This window comes from Thermobia domestica, chromosome 7 (assembly GCF_964235325.1).
Source record: "Thermobia domestica chromosome 7, izTheDome1.hap1.1, whole genome shotgun sequence".
NCBI lineage: Eukaryota > Metazoa > Arthropoda > Insecta > Zygentoma > Lepismatidae > Thermobia > Thermobia domestica.
This window is the reverse complement of record NC_137460.1, coordinates 37,854,423-37,880,961: the sequence shown is the minus strand read 5'-3', so window position 1 is coordinate 37,880,961 and position 26,539 is coordinate 37,854,423. Positions and strand designations below refer to the sequence as shown.

General features: G+C 35.9%; 1 protein-coding gene across 3 annotated transcripts in view; it reads left to right on the top strand.

Moving 5' to 3' along the window:
- Prp4k (Pre-mRNA processing factor 4 kinase) overlaps positions 1 to 26,539 on the top strand; it is a 117,059-nt gene that overhangs the window by 56,032 nt on the left and 34,488 nt on the right. For 2 of the 3 annotated variants that reach the window (XR_014132136.1, XR_014132135.1), the window contains exons 11-15: positions 2,979 to 3,116; positions 6,403 to 6,517; positions 13,140 to 13,246; positions 16,767 to 16,898; positions 24,249 to 24,490. Coding sequence is in view for 1 of the 3 variants with exons in the window: in XM_081764489.1 (XP_081620615.1) it covers positions 2,979 to 3,116; positions 6,403 to 6,517; positions 13,140 to 13,246; positions 16,767 to 16,898; positions 24,249 to 24,452 (696 nt within the window). In the remaining 2 variants the exon portion in view is untranslated. Of the gene's footprint in view, positions 1 to 2,978; positions 3,117 to 6,402; positions 6,518 to 13,139; positions 13,247 to 16,766; positions 16,899 to 24,248; positions 24,909 to 26,539 lie in introns of those variants that run through there. The other variant, XM_081764489.1, reaches the window with a different exon arrangement.

The following is a 26,539-nucleotide window of genomic DNA, read 5'->3' as shown; positions in this document are numbered from 1 at the left end:
ACCGACCGTGCTGACATATTCTGAAGATGCAGCTGGTTAAGAATTATATTACAGACGCATCCATAACTAACATCTATTGCAGCCATAACACTTTCAATGTCATCCTCCTCTTTTCCAGTATGATCTCCACCATGATGGTATCATCTGTGAAAGATGGTCTCTCAGATCTCGAGACATCCAAAGTGGTCATGAAGTTGCTCTTTCCACTTGGGTATCATCTTATAGAATGGACTTCCATTTACGTTAACTGCTTTTATCTCTTGAATTTGTTTTCGCTGACTTCCCTTGGAGACAAGAACCTGATAACACGGCGTGCTTCAAGTTTGTCAATCATTGCATCTTGAGTGATTTACCTGTTAAATAAATGCTTTGCTAAGAAGAAACAATGTCCGAGGTTCCTCTCTTGGGTGACTGCACCAAGTCTTTGATACCCTTCGTATACTTATTGAATTGTAAAAGTAGTACATTTAAAATAGAATAGTAACATCAAATGTACTTGCTGATGTGCAAGAAGAATGAACACACAAGAGAAATCTCTTGAAATGACGTGAAACGACGTAATCATTCAGTGGACTCATTTAGATGAAAAGTTTATCTTACTTGTGATTAGAAATACTTCGTCACTTATAGAAGTACGAGGGGTACCCAAAAGAAACCGGAATAACGCTGTGCTGGGCGGAACTTCCGTAGTACGTATTTTCCTCGCTAGGCGATCTGTGTCAAGCAATTCGCTCTGAATTCATTACACCCAGTGATTTCGCCTGGGATGTTTCTCGTTAGTCTTTTTTTTTTTTCTTTCTTTCTTTCTTCGTGAAAGCAGTTTCGCTCTCACTTTGTTTGTAATGGTCTATTTAAAAGAACAGCGTGCAGGTGTAAAATTTTGTTTCCTGCTTAGAAAAAAAGGCCGCAGAAATTATGATATTGAACTGCTTACAAGGACAGTGCAATGCGAAACACTCAAGTGTACGAGTGGTTTTCTCGTTTCAAACAAAGTGAAATATAGACTAATGACCGACCTCGTTTTGCACTCAGTTAACTTTACGAATGGACGAAAATGTCGACAAAACTCATGCACTTGTACTTGAAGACCAACGACGGACCATTGAAGAGATGGATAAGTTACTTGGACTACCTTTCTTGGAGCTCGGTTCAGTGAAGATTAACGAAAGGTTTGGGAATGAAGAAGGCCGCTGCGAAATTTGTGCCTCGGGTTTTGACAATATGCACAAGGAGCGTCAAGTGGAAATATACCGTACTTTAAAAGAACAGCTCCAAAGCGACTGAGACTTAAAAATAATAAAAAAAAAGAATAAAGAGGATCATGAAAGGACAGCCAGTTGAGTACGTAAAAGAGCCAAAGAGATAACAAGGGAGGAGCTGTCAGCCATCAAAACAGATGAGCTTGAAGAATATTTCTGTGAATTGAACTACAGGTTAAAGAAGTGTAGTGGAGAGTATTTTGATTATAAGTTGTTTTGTATATTTAAGGAAAAGTTTTCTTTTTTTTAATCCGCTTTGTTGAGTACTTTCTCGTACATTAAAAAAATACCTTTCTTATTGTACTTTATATATATAATACTAGCAGCGTTCACCCCGCTTCGCTGCGGTCACCCCGGAACGCAATAAACTTTGTTACTTAGATAATTTTTACTTTTTCGCTTTCAAGTGATATGATAAAAACCATAGAAGATTGCAGTAAATGTTAACATTATATCGCCTGTCATTTATGTTAACCCGCCCCGCTTCGCTGCGGTCACCCCGGAACGCAATAAACTTTGTTACTTAGATAATTTTTACTTTTTCGCTTTCAAGTGATATGATAAAAACCATAGTAGATTGCAGTAAATGTTAACATTATATCGCCTGTCATTTATGTTAACCCGCCGAGTGACACGGTCATGCGGGTTGCATATAAATACGTTTATTTTTACCTATGATGAACTAACAAAGGATTTGTACGTTATGGACACTTGAATGGTCAATTATCTCAAGACACTGGTAATTAAAAATTAAAGTGATATGATAAAAACCATCTAGGGTCCAAATCCTAATAACCCCCCAAAAATAAAAGAAATTGGTTCAGCCGTATTAGCGTGATGAGGGAACAAAGGATTTGTGCGTTCTCTTTTATATATATATATATATATATATATATATATATATATATATATATATATATATATATATATTTACAATTACTTGGGTTATTGAAATTACGCGAAAAAAAGTTACGTATATGTTATTTTGTGAACTGGTAACCTCGCTAGTCTAATGGCTAGTGCGTGTTCCTTTGGTACATGAAGTGCGAACGATCCTGGGTTCAATTCCAGGGTATACAACTTTTCAGCGAGTCATTTTGAGCGAGGTTTTTCTGGGTTTTCTTCATTCACAGCAGGCAAATGCCGGGTAACGTAAGGTTCCAGACAGTCTTTTGTTCTCCCCGTCCCCGGATAGTATACTCGCCAAGGGACGTCATCCCTCATTCATGACGGGCTTAAGGCCATAATGCCAGTAATGCCCAGAAATATGTATAAATAATAATTCGTACATGAGATTCCTGATAGGAGAGTATCAAACGAACTGCACTCCTTTTACTTTAAACTGTAGGCTTTGTCCTTTGTAGTTCTGCTGGTGACAGTGTACTTAAATATAATCATTCCACTTATGAACAGCTCTTACATTAAGTACTATTCGTGACTCCTTATAATCTGTTAAGGAATGAGTAGGAAGTTTTGTTTAAAGTTGTCACATGTTCTTAGTATCTTTTGTGACCGTCATGTAGTGTAGCATAAATCATCCAGAAGATACTGTCAATCCATGATTTTGTTTTGACTTAGTTCTTAACATATGGAGTAAAAAAAAAATAAATAAATAAATAAATAAATAAATAAATAAATAAAATAAAATAAAATAAACAGTATCCATAAATTTGGGTATTGAATTAACTTGTGATTTTATTAAACTATTTTCAATTATAGGTGTTGAAGAAGTACGGGAAAGATGTTGGTTTACATGTTAAAGCTGTAAGGTCGTATACTCAGCAGCTGTTTTTAGCCTTAAAATTAATGAAGAAAGCTAATATTTTGCACGCCGATATCAAACCGGACAATATTTTGGTAAGTCATTTTAATATCTAAACACACAAGAATTTAAATATTTATATTCACAGGTATGTCATAAGCATTTATATGGTATTTAATTTTAGCAAGTAATAGTATGTATGTGTACAGGATACTTCAAAATTGATGTTACACCATAATTCTAGTCACGAAAATAAGTCAAAAGATCTTTGTAAAGGAAAATCAACTGAGTTTTCTGATTTCCATCTTCCAAGTTGAGATCTTCACAATTTGTAGAAGGTTAAGTTCCATATCTTCATTCCCATTGTCTTTCAAAATCAAGAAGGGTCATGGAAAGTCAGAGAAATGGTTCGAAATATGACTAGGGTGAGAGAAATTGCTATGCTTCTCAAAAAAGTCAGGGGGAATGCAATCGGATTTCACGAAAATATTCGGTGTTTTCCTCTTGAAGTGCACACTGCTGAGGTTCAGTTCAAGGATTCAGTCTTAATTTTCAGTGATACTTCTATTGCAAGGAAATACAGAAAAGAAGAATTTTGTTAAATTTCAGAATTCTGTGAAAAATTACCTTTTGAACTCGTATTATCACTTTAAATAGTATTGATCTAGTTACATCATTGTAAAGTATGTTACTTAAGAGAAGTTAACAAGTATTACGGCTGTTCGTAGAAGGTATGAATAATACTTAAAAAAAAATCAATGCAAATTCAAAAAAGTTATGATCAAAAAGGCTATAAAAAGATAATTATCCTAAAAAACAAAGAAACTAGAGAAATACCAAAATGTGTTAAAGCTTTGAAAGAAAATCAAATTAAAAAAAAAAAAAAATCTTGGGTGCTATAGAAGAAGAAAATAAGATAGGTTTATTGATCGTAGATAATAATGAAACAGATTGGCCAAATTATGATATACCTTTACATGTTTATCAGTATTTTCAGAATACTGATATATATATATATATGACGTTAGTGTACAATTATTTGGTACTAATGTTTTATTATATTCTAAATGCAGGAAGTTTTACTTACAGGTACTTACAATAAGAGAGTAAGCCTACATTGTATTGAAAATAAAATAAAATAAAATAAAAAGGACGGTATGCGAATGGTGGAAAACGATTTTTTTAAAAAAAAAGTAAATAAATCAAAAGTTGTGCTCTTTTAATCTATTGAACTCGTATTATTACTTTAAATAGTGTTATTCACTTCATTGTATAGTTTTGTTACAAAAGATTTTTTTTTTTTTCTTTTCTCCGTTCTTGTGAGAAATATGACTAAACAACTGACATTTTTAAACACGTAATTCACAGAAGGTGAATTCCATTAAAATTTAAACGGAAAGTTCAGATACTTACTGCATAACCTGTAAAATGTTCGGTGATTTTTCAATTTTCATTTAGTAGAGTTATATAGTTAAATAATAATAATTTCCACTCGTTGAATGTACCGTCCGCAGCAAAAAACCTGCAACATGAGCATGTAAGTTTATTGTGAAATTGCGCCTAACAGCCCAGGGAATCAACATAACGTCCAAGTGGCACGAATCATACCAGAAGAAACATCAGCGTAATCCCCTGCACACTTATTTTCGAGCAAAGACTTTGCCGTTTTTTCAATAAACTTACATGCTCATGTTGCAGGTTTTTTTGCTGCGGACTTTACAAGATCGAATGGGTTTGAGTCTTGCTGAGCTCACTATTCTAACGAGTAATACAGGTGTATGTACCAGAATAGGTACATTAGTAATGAGACAACGACCAATGAAATCTTTATCAATATAATATGTGCTTTTGTATGCAATTCAACTTGAATAGTGTGAAGTGGGATATTGTCGAAATAATGGTGTCACTTTTACATGTCACTCGTTGAGGTAGTAAAAAGGTCAAGTAAGATACAGGTTGTATTTTGAACTTGCCTACTCATAGGCATGGGAAAAATTGTATAATTGTATGCACTAGATAAGCGCCACAATTAGAATCTGTTGTAAGTTCTTATTAAATACTCAATAATTGTAGTTTCTGTGAGGCTGTTGTTCTTGCTCGCAAAGTACTGTAACATTTGCCCCTTTTATACATGATTTTGTCATTAATTTGGAGGGTTTTGATTTTTTTGTAGGGCTGGCCATTTGCTAAAACACACAACCTGCTGTACAAGATAAAATTCACTTGTGTGGTGTACGTATTCTCTCATAAAATTTCAAATTTCTTGTTCTGGAAATTGAATATTTATTTTTATGCTGAAATTATTTGCTCTGAAAATAGGAGTTACATAATTTGTTTTATAAAATATATTTTTAATTAATGAAATTGTTAATTTAATATATTGACTTTTTTGTGTGTGAAATCCGTTCTCGGTCGAATTTGCAGTGAATTAAGTGGTATAAACGGCATCCTAACTTCTGCTTTGTTAATAATTTTTCAATTAATCGAATTATTTTAGGACTTTCTTTTATTGATCCGTGGCAACTAATGTAATAAAAAAAGTCATGACTATAGAAAGGATTTCATTAATATGAATTTGTGGTGGACTAATCCGGTCATAGAATTTTGTGGGTGCTCTCGTTTCTTTCCATCTTCCAATAATTTATTTCATAATCATTTTCATTTAAGTCATCATTATTTTAAGGGTACCATCTTAAAATTAATCCTTTGTTTGTAATACTGAAAGGAGATTTTAATACTTTTATCTGTATTGTTTGTAATTTTTTATGGTGATTTTTTTTGGGACGTAGGCTTCTCTCATAAAAAGCCCTTGGGAAAAAACGGATTTTTTGTGATTTTCTTATGTAAGTACCACCTTTGCTTTCCTGTAGTGGATTCTACAATTAAGAAAGTGCATATACAACATTTAATATTTGTGAGTCCTATATTCAGTTTCGGGGTAGCTATTTTGATTGGTTTTCAAACAGGCATTGCACTGGTTGTCAGGAAGGGTAAGTTGTGCAACCCAAATATCCCAAATGTCGTTTCGGTTGCCTAACCATTTTGTGTAGTTCCTGGAAGTTACACATCTTGTCATGTGTGTTTAGTGATCATTTAAATTCAAACTAGCAAGAAAAGGCACCATATACCAACAAACAGATATATAAAGATATAGGTAGTAAAATTTCATTATTCACAGAATTCCATATGCATACAGTTGAAGAAGTAACTCGTGGAAACAAACTTGAGAAAATAAGTGGATCAGTGGAGAAATGTGTGTTCGCAAACAAGTGTGAACTTATTCCGATTCTTTTTATGTTAAGTTTATATCTTATTAAAAATTATTTTTATTTAAGTTGGTTAATATAAGTTTTCTTTCTTTCTTTCTTTCTTTCTTTGTAGGTTAGTGAAAGTAAATTGGTTTTAAAACTCTGTGATTTTGGCTCTGCGTCACATGTAGCCGAAAATGAAATCACACCATATCTTGTAAGCAGATTCTACAGAGCGCCAGAAATCAGTAAGTATTATTAATTTACAATTTATTCAAGCCTTTGGTATTTTCATATATATAAAAGAGAAAGAAAGAATACTGTTTTTGTGTTCCTTATAGACAATACAGTTTTAAAGTACTTAGTGCAGGCAAAGGTTTTGATGCGCATGTCAGTAGGTGGTACGCACAAACAAGTGGAGCATGGATGTTCTATACAGAAGTTTATTGGTTACAGCTAAACGTACAAGCGATAGGTACATGCTATTCAAAATGTCCTCGCGAGCAGTCACCCGGGCCCGTAAACTTGTTAATGGTACAGGTAATACTTCCAAAAATAACGCTGTTGTTGCTCGCCTAAGGGCACTTTTCAGGGACACAGTATCATGATGTCACATTGAGCAAACCTTGGCATCTCAAGTTTTACCACAGATCATTGTTTTGCGTTATGGACTTGCGCTTAATCCTGTTGGGAAACTCTATTGAAAAAGAGGATATGCCTTGGAAGTTTCACTACAGGTATCAGAACATCAGACTGATAATTCACATTACGCGTTTCCACTCGAGTTACGCAGAAGTGGAGCTTTGTGGTTTGATAATAAGAAACCCTACGACACCATCACTACGGTAGGATGTTGCATTTTGGATGTTCCCCAATATTTTTCTCTATAGTGAAGATTTTTCGTCCATCAACAAAACGAAGTGATGCACCTGTAAACCGCCGGAGAAATTGCTGTGCTTTTATGACCACTTTCATTATAGCTGCAGGGTTAGGAAAATTTATATTTCATCATGTATTTTTCCCTAAACAGTACTTCTGTAGGCATTTTCCGCTCTGGAAACTGCATCCGTTCCACTGCAGACGATGTTTTATTCGCAAAATTGCGGGCGAATAGTCGCATCATGGTGGGATTTGTCGTCATTCGTATCTGCTCATCAGTTTCTGGAATTCGCATGTCGTTGGCAGTGGGGGAAGTGCAGTTCATTTACACTTACTGGGAAATTTTCATTTGGTTCCAGTTGAAACATCCTTTAATGCGTGAAGAGTATTTGAAAGAATATTACTTTGATACAAGTTGAAAAATTCAGGAAGTAGTGAAAAAGTAAGAGGAATTATAATTAGTATTCAAAATACTATGTTACATATCTGAAAGTAATTTGCTTTATCTGAGCTACATTTCAATGTTTATGCTCTGTGGCTTAGGGCCGAAAATTCTACCAAAAATGCAATATTATTAATGTGTAACGAAAAAAAAAAAAAAATATCCGGAAATGAGACTAGCAAACGATATATCCGATTGAGCTGAACATGATATGGGTGAGTGTAAATTCCCATGACTAGGTTTCAGAAAAATGAACGAAAACATATATATATACCTTATTTGCGCGAATATAAGCCGAATGGGAAAAGTAAATCTCGAATATAGGCCGCAGTACTAAATTTATGAGGAAGTTCAATTACACAGTACTTTGAGATGCATCTCTCTTCTTTAACTCTTGCATAACTAAGGGTGACTCGTGAAGATCACCTTCTCTTTTTGTAATAGTGACTGAGCAGCATTCTGTATCGTCTAGTAACTGTGAAGAATCAGACGCTGGTGATGCTGAGAGGGTGGGAAGTGATTATGCTTGATTTGGGCGGGTACAAACAACCTGACCCAGTTTTGCGAAACAAAGTTGCTTTTTTTTTTTTTTTTTTTCTTCTCAAGAACAGTCACTGTATATAAATATTCTGTGTATATTATAACAAAGATACGTATTCCTGTTAATAAAAGTATTAAGTGTACAAGTTTTTTGTTCCAGTGTTAACGGTACAAAATGAAAATTTTTGTGAACAAAATGTTTTTCTGCTATTTTCTTAAGTCTTTGATAGTTTACAAACGTAACTGTAGTAATTTGTAATGGTATTCATTTCAATCCACAAGATACGTCTACATGTTATTTTTAAATTGACGATTTATGATCTGAGAGGGGAAATGTAGGCCTCGATTATAGGCCGCGCCATGATTTTTTCAAGCCAAAATTTTGAAAAAAAAAAAGAAAAGAAAAAAGTGCGGCCTATACTCGCGCAAATACGGTATATATAAAATGAAACAAAAAAAGTTCTAATAAACATGGGTCGAGAAGTATCCTTTCAGAGTTATGAACCACCGAATATTCGAAAAATCACGTTTCAAAACGCCCTGGCTTAGAAACTATAGGACCTGTCCCAAGCGGTTTAAGGAATTACTCAGAAACTAGTATGCGTTCTGTCTAAATATCCATGTTTCAGAATTCACCGGTACCAGAGAAACGAACGCACCATTAGTACGTAAAGAAGTATCTCTATACCTCAACTTCCATTTTACAGTTCGTTTTGCCGATAACGAAGGATGGTAAAACATGGATATTTAGATAGAGCGCATACTAGTTCCTGAGTAATTCCTTAAACCGCTTGGGACAGGTTTTATAGTTTCTAAGGCAGGGCGTTTTGAAACTTTTTTTTTTTTTTTTAAATATTCGGCGGTTCATAACTGAAAGGAGACGTTTTTCGACCCATGTTTATTAGAACTTTTTTCTTTAATTTCATATAAGGAAACACCTCCCAAAGTGTTTTGGTGTTGCTACCTTCCACCCTGTATATATACAAGGTGGCCCAAAAGTAGGTATACAGTACAGTACTGATCAGCTCATTGCATTTTATACCATTTCTCATTATTATCCATCTGATAGACGTAGTTTCTTTATTATTTGTTCGTAATATGTTTTTACTTTTATCTTAAGCTTGGAAGAGCCGAAGCAAATAAACCCTAAACTAGAATGTTATACTTGTTCAATGCAAGGTGAATATCTACTTTTAAGCCACCCTGTATATATATATATATATATAAATATATATATATATATATATATTGATTCTATATGACTACCATGCCACTTATGAATATGAAACTGATACTGAAGTGTATCTATCCTTAATTGTGATTAAGTCGTAAACTTTCATTTTCGTTTTGACTGCAATATTATTTAAAGATAAGATGTACATCAGTCAGTAAATGATACGAAGCAGAACCAAGTGACATAATTGAGGGTAAATTTTCATGCGTAGTTATCGTGAAAAATGAATTTTTATAACGCTAGAAAATATATCATTTATTGTCAATAATTAGTTATAGGTTTTATTCTTTTGGAACAGATCGTTTATTTATTTGTGTATTATACAAAGTGATTCAATATGACCCCCCACATTTTATAGGCTAATAAAACAAAAACGTATTTTAGGTAGAAATGTCTATTAAAAATATAAAAGGGGTATTGAAAACAGTTTGTAATCACTTTGTTCGGAGTTGACAGTACAGAATGAGCCAGAAGTCAGGTGACAGTCTAGTAACAGAAGTCTGTTGGGCATAGATGATGAATAAGGGGCGGGGAACTAAAAATACGTGACCACCACGACCGCCCTTTTGAGTAAGTAGGCACGGCACATGTTTTAAGACTTTTTTTTTATCAGGAATGCAATGCTGCTGTCCATTTTGTCATATCACCGTTGATGAATTATGGCTTGTTTTATCCCTTTTTTATACCATCACGATACATGCTCGGACACAATGCCCTATGCACAATGATGTGTACCACACGCCTGTTCCACCATACCATAAGCTTCTGACCACCAACCATCCCTAATATATCCAACCAATGAGGGTTATTGTCATTCCAGTAGCGGTTGTTCTGTTTGTTTACTTCTCCGTTGACGTAAAAATTTGCCTCGTCGGAGAACAGCACAGACAAAGGGAAATCTGGATTGGTTGCCAGCTTTGCTGTTGCGCATTGTGCAAACTGCACCCGACGGTCTGGATCGTCCTCTATGAGATGCTGGTGAAGCTGAAACTTGTATGGGTGCCATTTGTAAATGGAAAGATCCTCGGAATGGACGTTCGACTAACTCCACATTCCTAGGATAAACGCCGTGTGCTTCGTTGGGGGCTTTTACTTGTAGCGTTTACTCCATAGGATGGTAATCCAAGTAGAGCAAACATCACATTAGATAGCCATTAATTGAATTTTTCTTCCGAGCGTTAACGAAGAAACAAGTTATCACAAAATGATATCTTCCTTCACCGCTAACTACACATAGAAGAAAATTCGAGTAATGACTTAAAATCGACAAATATTTGAAATTGAAAATTAATTGAACACTTTAAAAATTCACTTGTATCAATATATTGCACCATGCACACAAGGCAAAGAACATGAGGCATAATCTCACAGACGCAACTATAGCAAATGATACACAGGAATATAGGCGTATTTCTTTAATAAAATTATAATACTTACATATCCTCTACAATGAATAGGTCTTTTATGCCAAAAAAAAAAAAAAAAAAAAAAAGTATTGTTAATCTAAAATGTGAGATAATAACAGATACTAATTTTCTAACTTTCAAATCAATCCATTTCAGCAGCGTTGTTTTATACAGTTCTTTAGTTGACACTTTCGCGTCCAATGAATGCTGCTTCCCGCGGTTTCTCTCTTGTTCTCGCTGTTTGCGCGAGCTACGCCTACCAGATGACGTAATCGCAGATAGGGCTGTGATTGGCTGCCGTTGGTTGCCAAGGCCATAGCCACATCGTCTGCAGGATGTTGCTATCCGTGCGAGAATGCATAGCGCTGGTGTAAATATAGCAGTCCTTTTAAAAATAAAAAGGAACTAAATACACCAAAAATAATGCGCAAATGAGTTTATCACATACTGAAAGATCCGAGGACAGCAATTGTAGTTTTCTCATCTGTAGACGTTTTCGGACTACCACTACGATGTCTGTTGACCATAGAACCCGTCTCTCGGAATCTGCTAATGAGTTTGGCCACATCCTTGTGGGATATGGGCTCCCTTTCGGGCTTTAACGCATTAAATTCCGCAGCCACCACACGCGAGCTGCGATTTCCACACATCAGGATGATCTCAGTAGGTTCCTGGATCGTCGCACCATTGTTCAGTCACTGGAATCTGCAACGGTAAAACAGGGCATAATTCATCAACGGTTTGTAATATGATAAAATGGGACAGCAGCATTGCATTCCTGATCAAAAAGCAGTCTTAAAACATGTACCACATGCCTACCTTCCAATTAAAAAAAAAAATTGATATTCAAAATGGCGGTCGTGGTGGTCACTTTTTTTTTTAGGTTCTTCACTCCCACTCATCATCTATGACCAATGTAGACCTCTAGTCCACCTGACTTTTCTGTTAAAGATCTGTCACCTGACTTTTGGCCCACCCTGTACAATTTGAAGACGATTTCTGAAGACTATAGTTTGTAATTGCTAAATATTCTCAGACATACGAGCACTTCTAGGTTGGCTAGATTATTATTATTTCAATACTAAACCCATTGTTCGGAACTTCTCGATCCAATGCAAGTTAATCTCACTTGGAATAGCGAACTTTAAGTGATTTTATTGGGTATTATTGACAATAATTGTATTGTCAGTTGATATGTCATTTCAGTACACAAGAGAACAAAGTAATTGCAAACTGTTATCAATACCATTTTATATTATCGAATAAACAAGTTTCTAGATGTAATACTTTTTGTTTTATTAGCTTTTAAAATGTGGAAGGTTTTATTGGGTCGCCCTGTATATGGAGAATGATAATACTGTAATCATATCCACAATTGTTAGTCTTCTAAGGGCGATACATACACTTTTAACAGTGACACACATGTTACGTGTAAGGTAAGGGCTGTGTTCAGTTCTGTAAATAAGTTAGATATAATGGTTTGAAAGGTTCTTATACTAGGGTGATTCAGAAAGTAATGCCTCCGAGGTGATAGCTTTATTTATGTTTGACAGATAGCACCGATACAGGTATCAGTGGAAAACGTGCAATGTCAACTACAAATGGTGCCATCATTTTTCAACATAGTCCCCATTACGGGCAAGCCACTTCTGCCAACGCGAAACAAGGTTTTTCATGCCGTTGGGGAAGAATTGTAGTGGCTACCGGCGACACAATTGCCGAACTGCGGCTTTCCACCACAGCGTCACAACTGTATCGCTTCCCCTTAAGGTGACCCTTAAGTTTCGGGAAGAGCCAAAAGTCGCAGGTCGCAAAATCCTTGCTATAGGCAGGATGAGGCAGAATGTCAACAACACTTTGCCAGGAGATGGGACAACTTTGAATTTTTTTGGCGGATTAGAGGACGTGTGGCGGTATTCCATCGACTGACGCTTCGTTTCCGGGTCTTAATGGCATATCCACGACTCGTAGCCGGCCATGAGTATTCCTGGGTGCACAACCTACCGCAGTCAGAAATTTCATAACAACCCGCTTTTTAAACCGGACATCACCAATGGATGCCATAGATTGCTCCATTACTCTTTAACGAGAAGAGATAGGAAGGTGAAACAAGTGACATTCTATAGCTTAAACTTCAGTGTATTAATGATAAACAGTTTAGAATGTTTGCAGTACTATTGGCCAAGTAGTGGGCTTGGAGGCATTACTTTCTGAAGCACTCTCGTATCAACTAAAAAAAACTACAAACTGAAGAAAACTGCAATTATTTCTTGTTAATACCACTTAAGTTAGTATCATTGTTCTTTTCTTCTTAATCTACTTGTGTTAGTGATCCCATAACTGTCATTAATAAAAAAAAATGTTTTTAGTTTTAGGCATTCCATATGATTTTGGAATAGATATGTGGTCAGCTGGGTGTACCATATATGAGTTATATACAGGTAAAATCATGTTTCCTGGAAAAACTAATAATCAGGTGAGTATTCTTTTATCTTTTAATAATAAAATGCGCGTAATAAGTACTGTCACAGACCTCAAGATTTAAGAGATAATAAGAGGAAAGCTATGAGATTTGTATTGATAAATTATGTTTTTCGCATATCATTTCTCCTACATAATTTTCGTTATCTGAATACGTAAATAAATAAATAAAAAAGTTGTATGTGTAGTTCTAAATATGGGTTTCCATGTTATCGCAATTTTGTTTATGTATATTTTGCCCTGTCTTGACCAAGGGTTGAACGTTTGAAACGAAAGCTAGAATAACTTATGGATATGCAATCAAACTATCTCTAATGAGCAACATTTTTTTTTTTCTTTCATCTTTTCGGACGCTGGGTAACTTGTACAGATGTTTTGTAAATTTCAAAGCTGTAAATTTCAGACTCAGTGAAACAGGGCAAGTTATTTTTATTTATTTATTTATTTATTTTTTTTTTTTTTAAATTTTCACATTAATAAGAACCCTGTTAGTGTATCCTCTTTCTTTTAATCTCTAATAATGCGTGAGCCAAACGGAAACGATATGTTTAATTAGATATAGAATAACCCAAGAACTAAAGATTTTCATTACTAAGACGCGATGCTTCCTTGTAGTACTTATGTGGTTTGTTTCCGTGTGTTCATTATTTCCAGGTCGCTAATTTTGTAGCAAGAAGCACGCATAGTTGCGGAAGGTAAAATTATGTTTGAAACACGTATATTCATGTTATTTTGACAAGATATGGTATGTAATTTTAGTGAAACTTGTTTAAAGGTTTTTGTAAATGCGTGTAATAATAAAATTGAAAAGTGTAGATACGCTGACTTTCTATTTGAGAGTTTCATTAATACCAAATTCGGTTTTTGGCAATGATGCGATTTTATTTTCAGAAAGATGTTTTAAAAGGCAATGTTAGTGTCCAGTTGTTCTCTGTCCTACATACGGTTTGTAAGCACCCTAAAATGGTTATTGTAAAGTAAACTTTTTAACTTCTTTAGAGCCTCTTGGTACGAATCGGACACATTTAAGTGTATATAATACTTTTTTATCAATACTTTGTGAATGGAAATAAATTGCTTAATATGTTAAATCTAATCTCTCTTCTGAGTACAATGTAATACGAAATAGAACGCTGGGAACATATTCTATAAATAGTAGGTCTTCATTTAATATATTCTAAAGATTCAAAAATTATATTTCATCATTCCACTTTGGAAAATAATAATCTAACAATATAATACTTGGATGTTTTTCTTGCGGGGAGAACTACCAGCAGTTCTTAAACGTAAATATTTTTACTAACTTATTTACCAGTGTCTTGTTTGAATTCTGTAAATTATACAACTATCATGCTATATATAAATTGAAATGAGAATAAAAAGTTTAATAGATATGGACAAAATCTCTTTGAAAAGACTAAATACATATTTTCAAGTTTTTAAGCTGTTGTCTTGTCCCAGGGTATAGAAGAAAGAGGAAAAAAAAAAAAAAAAGATTAACGATCGACCATATGTGCAAGTATTCAAACGGGCAACCGATAATCGTGACCGAATATTTTTTTTTCTTCTTTCTTCTATGCCTTATTAACAAGGAGTTTAATGGTGTGTATTTTTAATCTCACCAGAATGCTTTTATCCGTAATTATCATGTTGGTATGCTTTATTTTAATTGCATTTCCCTTACCATCTTAAATCTGATCAGATCTGATTTGATGACCACTGATAATTATTGAATTATTCGCATTATTGCTTTGCTCATTTAAAACTTGTTAATATGGATATTTTCGATAGTTTCGGTAATCGTGAAGTTCTGTACCCTAGCCACTTGAAGCTGCGTTGCTCACAATCTGCATTTAAAAATTATGTTGTAAGAAGGAAAGATTTTCAGCAAAACTCTGGAAACAAATTCCTTAGTACCTTTGTACATCATTTTTTGTACCTGTATATTTTGAGCTAGACGAGTGAAACTCCGTAGCCATTGTTACATACAGGTGCACAGAAGAACCATCCGAGATGCTGGAATTAGTACTTACTTTAGCCCTCGTTGGCAGCTTGTAAAGCTTCAGCCCTACGTGGCGTGTTATATTCTGACAGATGGTACCGTTCGTCACAAATTGCCTCAAGTAATTGCTGTTCGTTTGCTGATCTATGTTGCCGTTAGTGCAGTTTAGTTGTAGGAAATGCCAAACATTTTTCTGTAGGGTTTATTTTTCGGGAATTACCCGAATACACGGCAGAGTTTTAACTGTTTTGCCTCTGCTAGCGGATCGTCAGCTTTGCTGTTGTATGACATGGTGCTTTGTCATCAGTGAATTGTAGGCATTTCGTAACAGTCCATTTGTGTTAAAGAAGAGTAGCTATCCTTCTTGCAATACTTCGATGTATTTCTCAGCTTTTATTTGCCCGTTGCAACCAATTAATTTACTGTGACCATTTTTCTAAAACGCATTCCACACTATGATATCGTATTTCATTGTAGAATGGTGAAATTGAGGTCTTTTGACCATTTTCATCCCTGTTGAGAATTAACGATATCAACTTTCATCGAAGAACGCAGTATGATTTCAGAAGTGTTGTGGTTAGCTGCATATGGCGGTGACTTAATTATGCATCCGTGTTATTTGTAGTTCTGCAAACAGAGGCTTCTCTTTCGCTACACGTCGGTACATATTCGCACTATACAAATACCATTGGACGGTCTGCGATGACTTACCAAATTTGGATGTGACGTTATTCGCAGATCTGGATATGTGTCTCCTTTAATTCCAGACTATTGCAAGTTTCAGGGTTGGTTACGGTTTACTTGTAATTGAGTCGACACATATTGTTCCATTTTGTTTTAGCTGCATTAAAATCATGTTAACAGTTGCTAACGGAATACGTAATACAGCATTGATGGCGTGCGATCTTCCGCCACATTCTAATTGTCAATTATGCTATCTTCGACGAACTGTCAGCTCCTCACTGCCACGTTTACGGGCCATAGAGCTACTTGTTGTACTGTATGCTCACATCACCTATGTTACAGTTATCGGTCATTTGCATTCTATCGATGTATCCACGAAACCGTGTTATTTGCAAGTGTCTACTTATACCAGACCAATGTGTTCAATATGTAGTCCCTTATGTAACGTTCGTACAAAATATTCATTGTTTTATTATTATAAATAAAGGGAAAAAAGAAAGAAAAACTACTCGGTTCCGTTCCTGTTCTTTCCAAAGTACTTTTGGCCTGCTATTGTATCATGACGCTCGTCGGGTTGAAAGAAGGAAGAAAATCAGCATAGAACTGATTGTATTCAATCAGTAGCAAACTGAATAAGGCAGTATTAAAAAAAAAAAGCATGCTGTATGCAAAATAGTCATTTATTGAACAAGAGTATGCTTTATAAAAAAATATTTAGAAATATGTTATTAACTCAGTTAATCTATTATTGATGGCTTAGTAGGTGAAAGTGATCGTAATTTTCTGGATTAGTTAAAATAAGTGTTAATTTTTAGTCCTCTTTTTTCAGATGTTAAAGTTTTTTATGGACTTAAAAGGCAAAATGCCTAATAAACTTATCAGAAAAGGAGCCTTCAAAGATCAACATTTTGATGGAAATTGTAACTTTCTCTATCATGAAGTTGACAAAGTGACGGAAAGGGTAAGCACTTTTATATTAGTAATTACATATTTTCGTTCTTCATTGATTTTTTTTTTTTTTTTCTAAAAGAAATCAAGGGTGGTATGCATCGTACAAGTCAACCGAACTAATCTGATCTGGATGTATTGATATACTTTCGAAGTTCCACAGTGTAGCAGTAGATAGCGCTGTAAGCGATATACTGTGCATATTAAAATACACTCATGCGCACGACACATTGCATTTATCAAAACGCGACGTACGTGGTGTTCTCCTTATATTGCATTTTGACTCGTTTGTTATGAGTCTCTCAATGAAGGATCGCGCATTGTTTGTGAAGCTCTTTTACAAGAACGGCGACTGTGCGCTAGCAGCTTTAAAGAAATTCTGGTCATTAAAGGCTACGAAAAAAAGGCTGTGGTCCAATGTCTGCCAAGGGTCTGAAGAAATTGATTAAGAAATTCGAAGAGACAGGTTCTTTTGAAGTGAAATCTGGCAGAGGGAGGAAATCAATTACTTCGACGCCAGTAGGTGTGGCCACAGCATTACAGGAAGAGACGAGCAGTGGTATGCAAACGTGCAGTGATCGGGGAATTGCCCGATCTTTAGACATGCCTGTAAGCACGTTGCATAAAATTGTACGCAATATCCTTTCCTATCCTGCATTACCCAGGTTCAGGAGTTGCTTCCTGCTGACCTGCCAGAAGACACATTTTTACGCTAGAATTCCTTGCTCGCATGAACGTGGACATTGAATGACCATGAAACATTTTGTGGACAGACGAAGCCCATTTCCATCTTCAGGGCTTTGTCAACATAAAATTGCAGGATATAGGCAACGGTCCATTCGCACATGCACGAGTACCGCTTCATTCTGCAAAGGTAACTGTGTGGTGTGGGTTGACGGCATCATTTATTTTAGGGCCATTTTTTTCGAGATGGATCCTGCGCGTCCCATTACCTGTACCATCAATGGTAAACTCTGTGAGAGTCCTTTGCGCAGCCGTTCATTCCAACAGTTCAACAGCGTGTATGTCTGGACAGAATCATTTTCATGCAAGATGGTGCTACTCCGCACATTGCAAAGCCAGTAATACAACTGCTCAAGAGGCATTTCAGAAATGATAGAATTAGCAGGTGTCATTTTCAAACAGCCTGGCCTGCAAGATCACCGGACCTAAATCCTTGTGCTTTCTGGCTATGGGGTTATCTTAAAAATGTGTTCGACCCAATTGCAAATTTATCTGAATTGAAGGCAACACATTCACGTGACCCCTGAGACACTACGGTCTATTGTGGAACATGCTGTGTTTATCATTTCAAATTAGGACGGAAAATGGTGGACAGCATATTAAACATGTCTTGCGCAAGCCTAGCGATAATTAACACGTTTTTGTTGTTGCTTTTTATGTGGTTTTTGGCCGAAGGACAATTAAAAACCGAATCATTATATGCTTTTTATGCGGATTTTGCCCGATTTTTCCCATCCAATGTGGTACGACCTTGCCGTGGTGGATGGGCTTTCCACAAATAGTGCTACAACTGTTGAATGACTTGGAAACCAATTTTTTCCGTTACAAAACCGAAACAATCATGCACATTAAACAGTACAGTTGGTTTAATGTTCAACTTATGCCAAAGCCGTCGTATTTCGATCCAAAATGTCACTTGTAGCCGAATCCACTCTTGTTATGCCACGTACAGCGCCATCAATTGGTACACTTTGGAACTTCTTTTTTTCGCATGCCATACCTTTTTCCCCTTCAAGATATTCAGTTCAAATTTGAAGTCCTTGTACCAGTTCTTTTTTTTTTTTTTTAATACCGCATTTTGAAAGTGATACCTTTTTTAATACCGCATTTTGAAAGTGATACCTTTTTTAATACCGCATTTTGAAAGTGATACTTTAATTATAATCACCCTGTATTTTGTTTTTGTGGCGAGTACTAGCTTTTTGCTTACATTACAGTGATAATTTTGTACTGTATTTAAAAAAAGGAAGGAAAAAAGAGCGGTGGACGGTTGAGGGAATGGTGAGGCCTTTTTTTTTTTTTTTTTCGTAAACCTCGCCATAAATGGTAGTGTCGGGAGTCAGGGAAAATTACTTACTCAGCCATGGAAGGCCAAAGAAATCAGTATCGGAAAATTTCAGTGTGAAACACGCGCATCCAACAACCTCTTGTTCATTGTTCGTGTGCGCAGGTGGAAACCACAACAGCTGCATTAACAGTTCCTGTGCTATCAGTTAGGACAGCTGGTGATGTTTCGATCTCCCTCGTGACAATGTGGATAACGTGCTCACCTTTGGTGTGGAAGACCCGGGTTTGATTCCCGGCGAGAGTGCATGTCATTTGGATCCCATTAAACTATAGGTCCACGTCTCAGATTACCTCGCTGCTGAAGAGAACGCTAAACTCAAACCAAATCAAAAAGTGTAATGATCATTCTGCTCGGTGATTCTCAGTGACACTGGAGAAGGGGAAAAGGTACTCCGCTATGAAATCTTTTGCTTTTCATCGTGTACGCTATCGATGGGTCATTTGACACGTCACAGCCCGCTTGAGCGACAATTTGTAGAAGGACCACTCGCCCTCACGCAGCACCACGTTCGAAATCATTGGCATTGCAGATACAGACTATGATCCCACACAACTATACTCGTCATGTGGTCCGATAACCTTCAAATTACAAGCCGCGTGTCCTCTAAAGTCACTATGATTAGCATGCCTTCTACAGGTCACATTCTGTGGTGCAAATTTCGTTCGAATCGGATAATCTATACGAGATATTAAATGGTTTTCCATCAGTGTATAATAAAAATTTATTTAGTACATGTATATTTTGTATGTATTTGGTTGGTACTATACGAAGGTAACACTGGAAACTTTTAGTCAAAAGTAAAACACGGGAGAGCATTGCTGTACTGTTAATACGTTTTAAAACGGTTTTTGATATAATTTATGTACTTTTTTCATTCATTGAAACCATCTCTTAAATCTTGGTTCTAAGTGTTTCCCTAGTTGAAACATATAAACCACTAAGATACATCATCAAAGTAGGAAGTGATACTTCATTTCTCTGTCTTCTAATTGTAGTAAGTAAAAGAAAGCATGATGCGCGAGGTACAGGTACAGGCAGAAGTCATTTCTTCAGTGTTTAAAGACCTTAAAACTCGATTGTGTGGCCGTGTTTCCAGGAGAACTGTTGAATATTAATCCGACTTGGACGTTCACTAAGATCACTCGATCCAACTACCGAACCATTTCGGATTGATTACATATTCTCCGTAGCGTGGCAATGTGACATTTTGTTTGACTAGTTTGAAAAAAGAACTCTTCTTCGGATTGATTACATATTCTCCGTAGCGTGGCAATGTGACATTTTGTTTGACTAGGTTGAAAAAAGAACTCTTCTTCGGATTGATTACATATTCTCCGTAGCGTGGCAATATGACATTTTGTTTGACTAGTTTGAAAAAAGAACTCTTCTTCGGATTGATTACATATTCTCCGTAGCGTGGCAATGTGACATTTTGTTTGACTAGGTTGAAAAAAAGAACTCTTCTTCGGATTGATTACATATTCTCCGTAGCGTGGCAATGTGACATTTTGTTTGACTAGGTTGAAAAAAGAACTCTTCTTCGGATTGATTACATATTCTCCGTAGCGTGGCAATGTGACATTTTGTTTGACTAGTTTGAAAAAAGAACTCTTCTTCGGATTGATTACATATTCTCCGTAGCGTGGCAATGTGACATTTTGTTTGACTAGGTTGAAAAAAGAACTCTTCTTCGGATTGATTACATATTCTCCGTAGCGTGGCAATGTGACATTTTGTTTGACTAGGTTGAAAAAAGAACTCTTTTATAGTTCACCTTATGGAGCATTATCTAGAAAGATTCTCGTGCTGGGTTTTTGTTTTCCCCTCAGTTTCGTAACAATGACCAATGTTTAATCATCAATGACGATATATCATCTAGAAACGATAATAAAATCTGTCACTTTCTTTCTTGCATCACGAAAATTTATGCAAAAGCGTTTGAGCTTGACCCGTGTCAATTACTTTAGAGCGGTACAGTGCAAGTTAATTTGTTGTCCTTTTGTATCACATGATGCTCTACATTGTAATTTTAAGGCGTTTTTGCTGCCCAAGTGTGCGACCTTTTGACGGTTCGTTCACCAAGCTGCTGTTGGATATGCTTGAATTATTAAATAAAGAATGTCCCAACAAGAACGCCAGGTTTAATATACCCTAATAAGTGCTTTACTTTTACACAATGGAAAACACTTTTACATAATTACATCAGTAAATGTTCCGATTTAAGAATGGAAAATGTCTCGCATAGGTCTTCCACGACTTGTTCCGCAACATCATACTTTCTTGATGAAATTCATAATCACTTTTTCACACGTATGCCTTTAGCTAATGACACGTTCAATTTCTTCTGTAAGATCTTGCACTGTTCTGGGTTTATTTGTGTAAAGCTGTGATTTCAGAAATATATCCCCGAAAAGTTTCCGTACTAAGTAGGTTTATGTATACTTTACGTGTGTTCGAGAAAAAGCAGACATATCAATAGAATTTATTTTTTATCTGGAACTCACAATAGGTATTTGAGAGGAAAATAAAGAAATTTAACAGAAATGGACCATTGTTTTGTCAAAAAACTTAAATCTTTGATTCATCAAAGTAGCCTCCACGTGCTGTAATAACAGCTTTACAGACTTTGGGCATTCGGCGTATGAGTTTCTGTAGAGTTTCGGGCTTGATTGCTGTCCAGGCTTTGCGAAGACACTCAAATAAGTGTTTCTCACTAGAGGGACGCATCGTTCGAACTGCCCTGTCAAGCTCATCCCACAGTAGCTCATTTGGATTGCAATTCGGTGATTGTGGGGTCCACATCATATTCTTGAGATCTCCCCGTTGCTCGTTTGCTGACAAATACCCTCTACAAAGTCGGGATGTGTGTTTTGGGTTATTGTCTTGCTGCATGATGAAACCACGACCAATGAGCCTCTTCCCAGATGGCACTGCGTGTTTGATCAAAATCTGATGGTACTGTTCTTTCTGCATTGTACCCTCTATTTGCACTAAATCCCCCACTTGATCGTTACCAAAGCAACCCCACACCATCACAGAACCACCCTCGTGCTTTATCGTTGGCAAAATACACGATGGAAGCAGTCTTTCGCCCTTGGAGCGATCCACGAAAACCGTGCGTCTATGACTGAAGAGTTCAAACTTTGATTCGTCAGTAAATAAGCACTTGTTCCACTGCTCTGGCCCCCAGCTTCAAATTTTCTTGCCCACAGCAATCTCTCCTTTTTGTTTTGAGGGCGCAAGAGCGGTTTCCTAGTTGCCATACGACCGTTTAGTCCCGCATTAACTAACCGCGTCCGGACAGTTTCATAGCTGATCGGCTTTTCGCGAGTTTCGTTCACTTCACCATGTATTTGGGGCACTGTTTTCAACCTGTCGCGTTTGCTTGTCACTATAATGTATTTGTTCTCCCTTGCAGTAGTAGCTCTAGGCCTTCCAGATCTTGCTCGAGAGCGATTTTCCCCTGTTTCAGCAAATCGTTTTAAGGTATCATGCACTGTAGTATAAGGTGTGTTCACTTTTGCGGCTATTTCCCATATTGTATAACCTTCTTCACGTAAAGTAACTATTTTTGCTCTCGTTTCGGTGCCCAATTCCCTTTTCGTACGGGGCATTATGCTGACTAATAGGGAATACTTTACACCTCACTTCAACACACACACACACAACTAGCATGCAATAGACAACTCCCAAAAGTGAGATCTGAGAGAGAAGTAGACAGAGCAGCTTGAGAGACACCTATGAGGCATTTATTGTGTGTTTGAACTTCAATTTGCAGGGTAATGGTCGTTTTGTATCGCACGCGTACATAATGCACCATCACAGCGGCGCGATATTTAAGTTTATTTTTCTTAATTCATCCACAATAGGCCAAGACCTTTTCTCTCGTCGGGTTCTAAAATGTTTTACCTTTCATTTGTGAGCAAATTGCAATGAATTTGCCATATATATATATATATATATATATATATATATATATATATATATATATATATATATATATATATATAAATGAAAAAAAAAGAAGCTGTTTCAAGGAGTAAGGTCACATGACCTTGGTGCCCAATTTTGATCACCGTTGCGAGCGCGTATTCGGCTCGGGAATTTCTCATGAAGCAAAATAATTGTGTCATGGGAGGATTGGCAGGTAGCGCCATCTTATGTGAAACTACATGCGTTCAATATCAAACTCGACATTCTTATATCGGAATTTTCACCTGTGGTCTTTTTGGGCATATCAAATCCAGCATTCTTGTTGGGACACCGTATAGAATGAAGTTCACAAACTTTTGTAATCAGGTATAACGGCAATACTATTGGTTACTCACATGATAACGGCGTTTAACTACGTTATACAGTTTTGGAATGTAGGTTTTTTGTGGTCAAAGCCGTCTCCTCTTGGCTTGTACAATCTGAGGTGAAAGTAAATTGTGCGATCAATGATGCAGCTTAGAATCCAATATCCAGCATGAAGAAATTATTTCGTGCTAACTTTGATTTTTCAAATCAATAATAGTGATATCCCACTAAATATTTAAAACAAAGGGAAAAATAATAACAATAATGAAAAGAATTGACTTTATAATACGCAGGTTATACAATACAACATGGTATTTTCCAAATATTCGAACATGTACTTTCGGAAACCTTTTAATACCTAGTATTTTATTTTGAATATAGGACACATGTATTTGGAATTGAAAAATCTACAAATACAAATTCATGTAGCTGCGCGTTAATCTCTCAACAAATTCCCACCATGTTAAAGTTTAAGTCGGACATTCACTTCAGAATTATCTGTAATGTATCCGTGGTTAATATTATGAGTGCACTTCGGGATATTAATGGTGTACAATCATAAAAGTGTCGTGCTAAATGATGGTTCATCATCTCAAAATATTTTGAATTCCTAGAACGAATTAGAAATAGTAAACTTGTTACTTTTTCTTAAGCTCCTATCTATTTTTCGTCATAGCGTGGAGCTTGGGCCAACTATCCCACTTTCCCCACCCACGGGCCGGTTCTCTTGTGGCTATATGTTTAGCTTGCTGAATTTCTATGTAGGATTTTTGGGTTTGATTCTCACTGGTAGTACACGTGTTTCTTCCATTCTAAACTGTTCTAAAATTTATGTCTTAGCTTTGGTGGTGAAGAACACCAATTAAAAAATAAATATTGTTAACGTATCTAGCAACTTCAGTGTTACCGTTGTACAAATGTTGAGCTATTAAATTTTATTATTTCTAATTTGATTTCTCTGTTTCTTTTTAGGAAAAAGTGGTTGTGATGTCAACGATAAACCCAACAAGGGATTTATTAAATGAACTGATTGGCCACCAAAATCTCCCGGAAGACCAAATGCGGAAAGTGGGACAGTTGAAGGACTTGCTCGAAAGGATCTTGATGCTTGATTCATCGAAGCGTATCTCGATCAACCACGCGTTGACACATCCGTTCATTCAAGAGAAAATATGAGCGTGAAGCGTGGCGTTGGGTTGAATGTTGACTCCGAGGTAACTACTGCCTCACGAGTGCCTGGAATTAAGAAAAAAAAAATAATAATAATTGTATTGTAGTATTGTTAGATGGTGGCGATTGGTATTCTGTTTATTTCAGGATATTTGTACTTCATCGTGGAACGTTCCTGATTTTTTTAAAACATATATTATATATATTAAATATATAAACCTAAAACTCAAAATCTCCAAAATGTGCAAACCCAGTGTTTGTAAATAATTTTCAAAGGTCTAAGCATAATAAAATACAGTTCGCATTATACTTAAGTATAAATATATAAATATACAAACATATATATTTTCGTAGTGAATATTTGACAGTGTATCAGCTCAAATGATACCGTTGTATTATTTTACAGTGTTCAGTCTTTTTTTCTTTCAAAGGAAAAGGGATTTTAAAAAAAAACAAATGAAACATTGGTGCACATTTTGAACTTAAATGTGTATATGCAATCGGAATATATAATGCTAAATGATGAATTCTTTTTGTATACCTCATGTAAACTAACGTGATCGTAAACTCCTTGATCTGTTATAAGTGTTTACTGGTATATAAATTAATAAAAAAAATATTTATTGGAAATGTATTAGTATTCTTAATTCCCAAGAACGTTCTCTTACTTATGAATTCTTTCGTATATTTTTCTTCTTTCTTCCTTGGGTTGAAGCAAGTTTTATTAACTTAAATGCTAATTAAGCAGAAATTTGCCTTGATTTTGTGGCTGACATGATTGAAAGCCTAGAGATAGGTTAAACCTGACTTAGTTACATGGAAATCATTGAAGCATCATTATGAAGGAACGTTTTGAGTATGTAGTAGATGTTTTTTCTAATACTATTCAGTGTTTTGAATATGTGAAGCGCTAAGCTTGAAAGTATCAGCTTGCTCAAGAAGACTTTTCGACTTTCTGATTATAGTTTCAGCACATTAATTAAGTGTAGAATGTCTGGTAACTAAAGAGACATGATGGGTGAGTTTTGGTACATGGGTGTGGGGTTAGAAATAGATGTATTTTTTTATCATTCTGTTTTTGGTTTAAGTTAAAAGATTACTGTGTGTGTTGCAAAATATGCTTGTTACGTGTCCTTATTTCGCTTTCACAAGAAAAACATACTGGGCACACTAGGAGATTGTGGTTCAAAATAATAGTGCCTGTTCTGTAGCTGAAAACGAACAATGAAGGAGTTATTGCAAATACAATTTCTAAAATGTATTTGCAATCCCCCACTCTTTGAAGGCTGTACAAGCATCGTTAGTTGTTTGTTATATTATTCAAGTAAACGACCAGTGTGCCATCTGTTGACGAGGAACGAGTGGAGCACGACAAAAAGTTTGACAATTCAGGATAACTTCCTGTGTCGCGTTCCACTCGTTCCTCGTCAACAGATGGCACTACAGTTGTTTGCTTGAAGAATAAAACAAACAACTTGAAACAAAACTGACGATGTCTGTAGCATCATCATAAGAGTAGGGCGTTAAAATATTTCATTCAGTACGCCGTGATTGTTGCGAAAGTAATCAGTAGTAGATATGTTTCAGTGCCGAAGAAGTTTGTTGTAATCAGAGAAACATTATCAAAGCATAATAATTCATAGATACTATAGGATATATGATGGATAACTCAAATATACAGTCATACCTTGTGTCGCGAAGCATAGTATTTAAATTAAAAAGTTTGTGCGCGCTAATACTTTTGTCGATGACTTATAAAAAATTGCTAAAGGGGACACATGTGAAGAAAAGTAAAATAATGTCACTTCTCAAAACTGTAACGAAGTAGGCTTCTTACAGAAGGTATGATGCTAATGTTTGTAGTATTATCAATGATACTAATTCGTTGTCCCTTCTAGAGTAAAATTTCATGTTTACGAAGTGAAATTATTTTATTTTTCTCAGAAAGGTTTCACAAGTAGGCAGGAGCCTTCATACATGTGTTCATCAGTCATGTGTCCTGTTTTTTTAAGAGAAAGGTGTCAGCGCAACTTAAACTGTAAGATTAAAGTACAACTGTTTCATGATACAAAGTAAGACTATATATTTGGGTT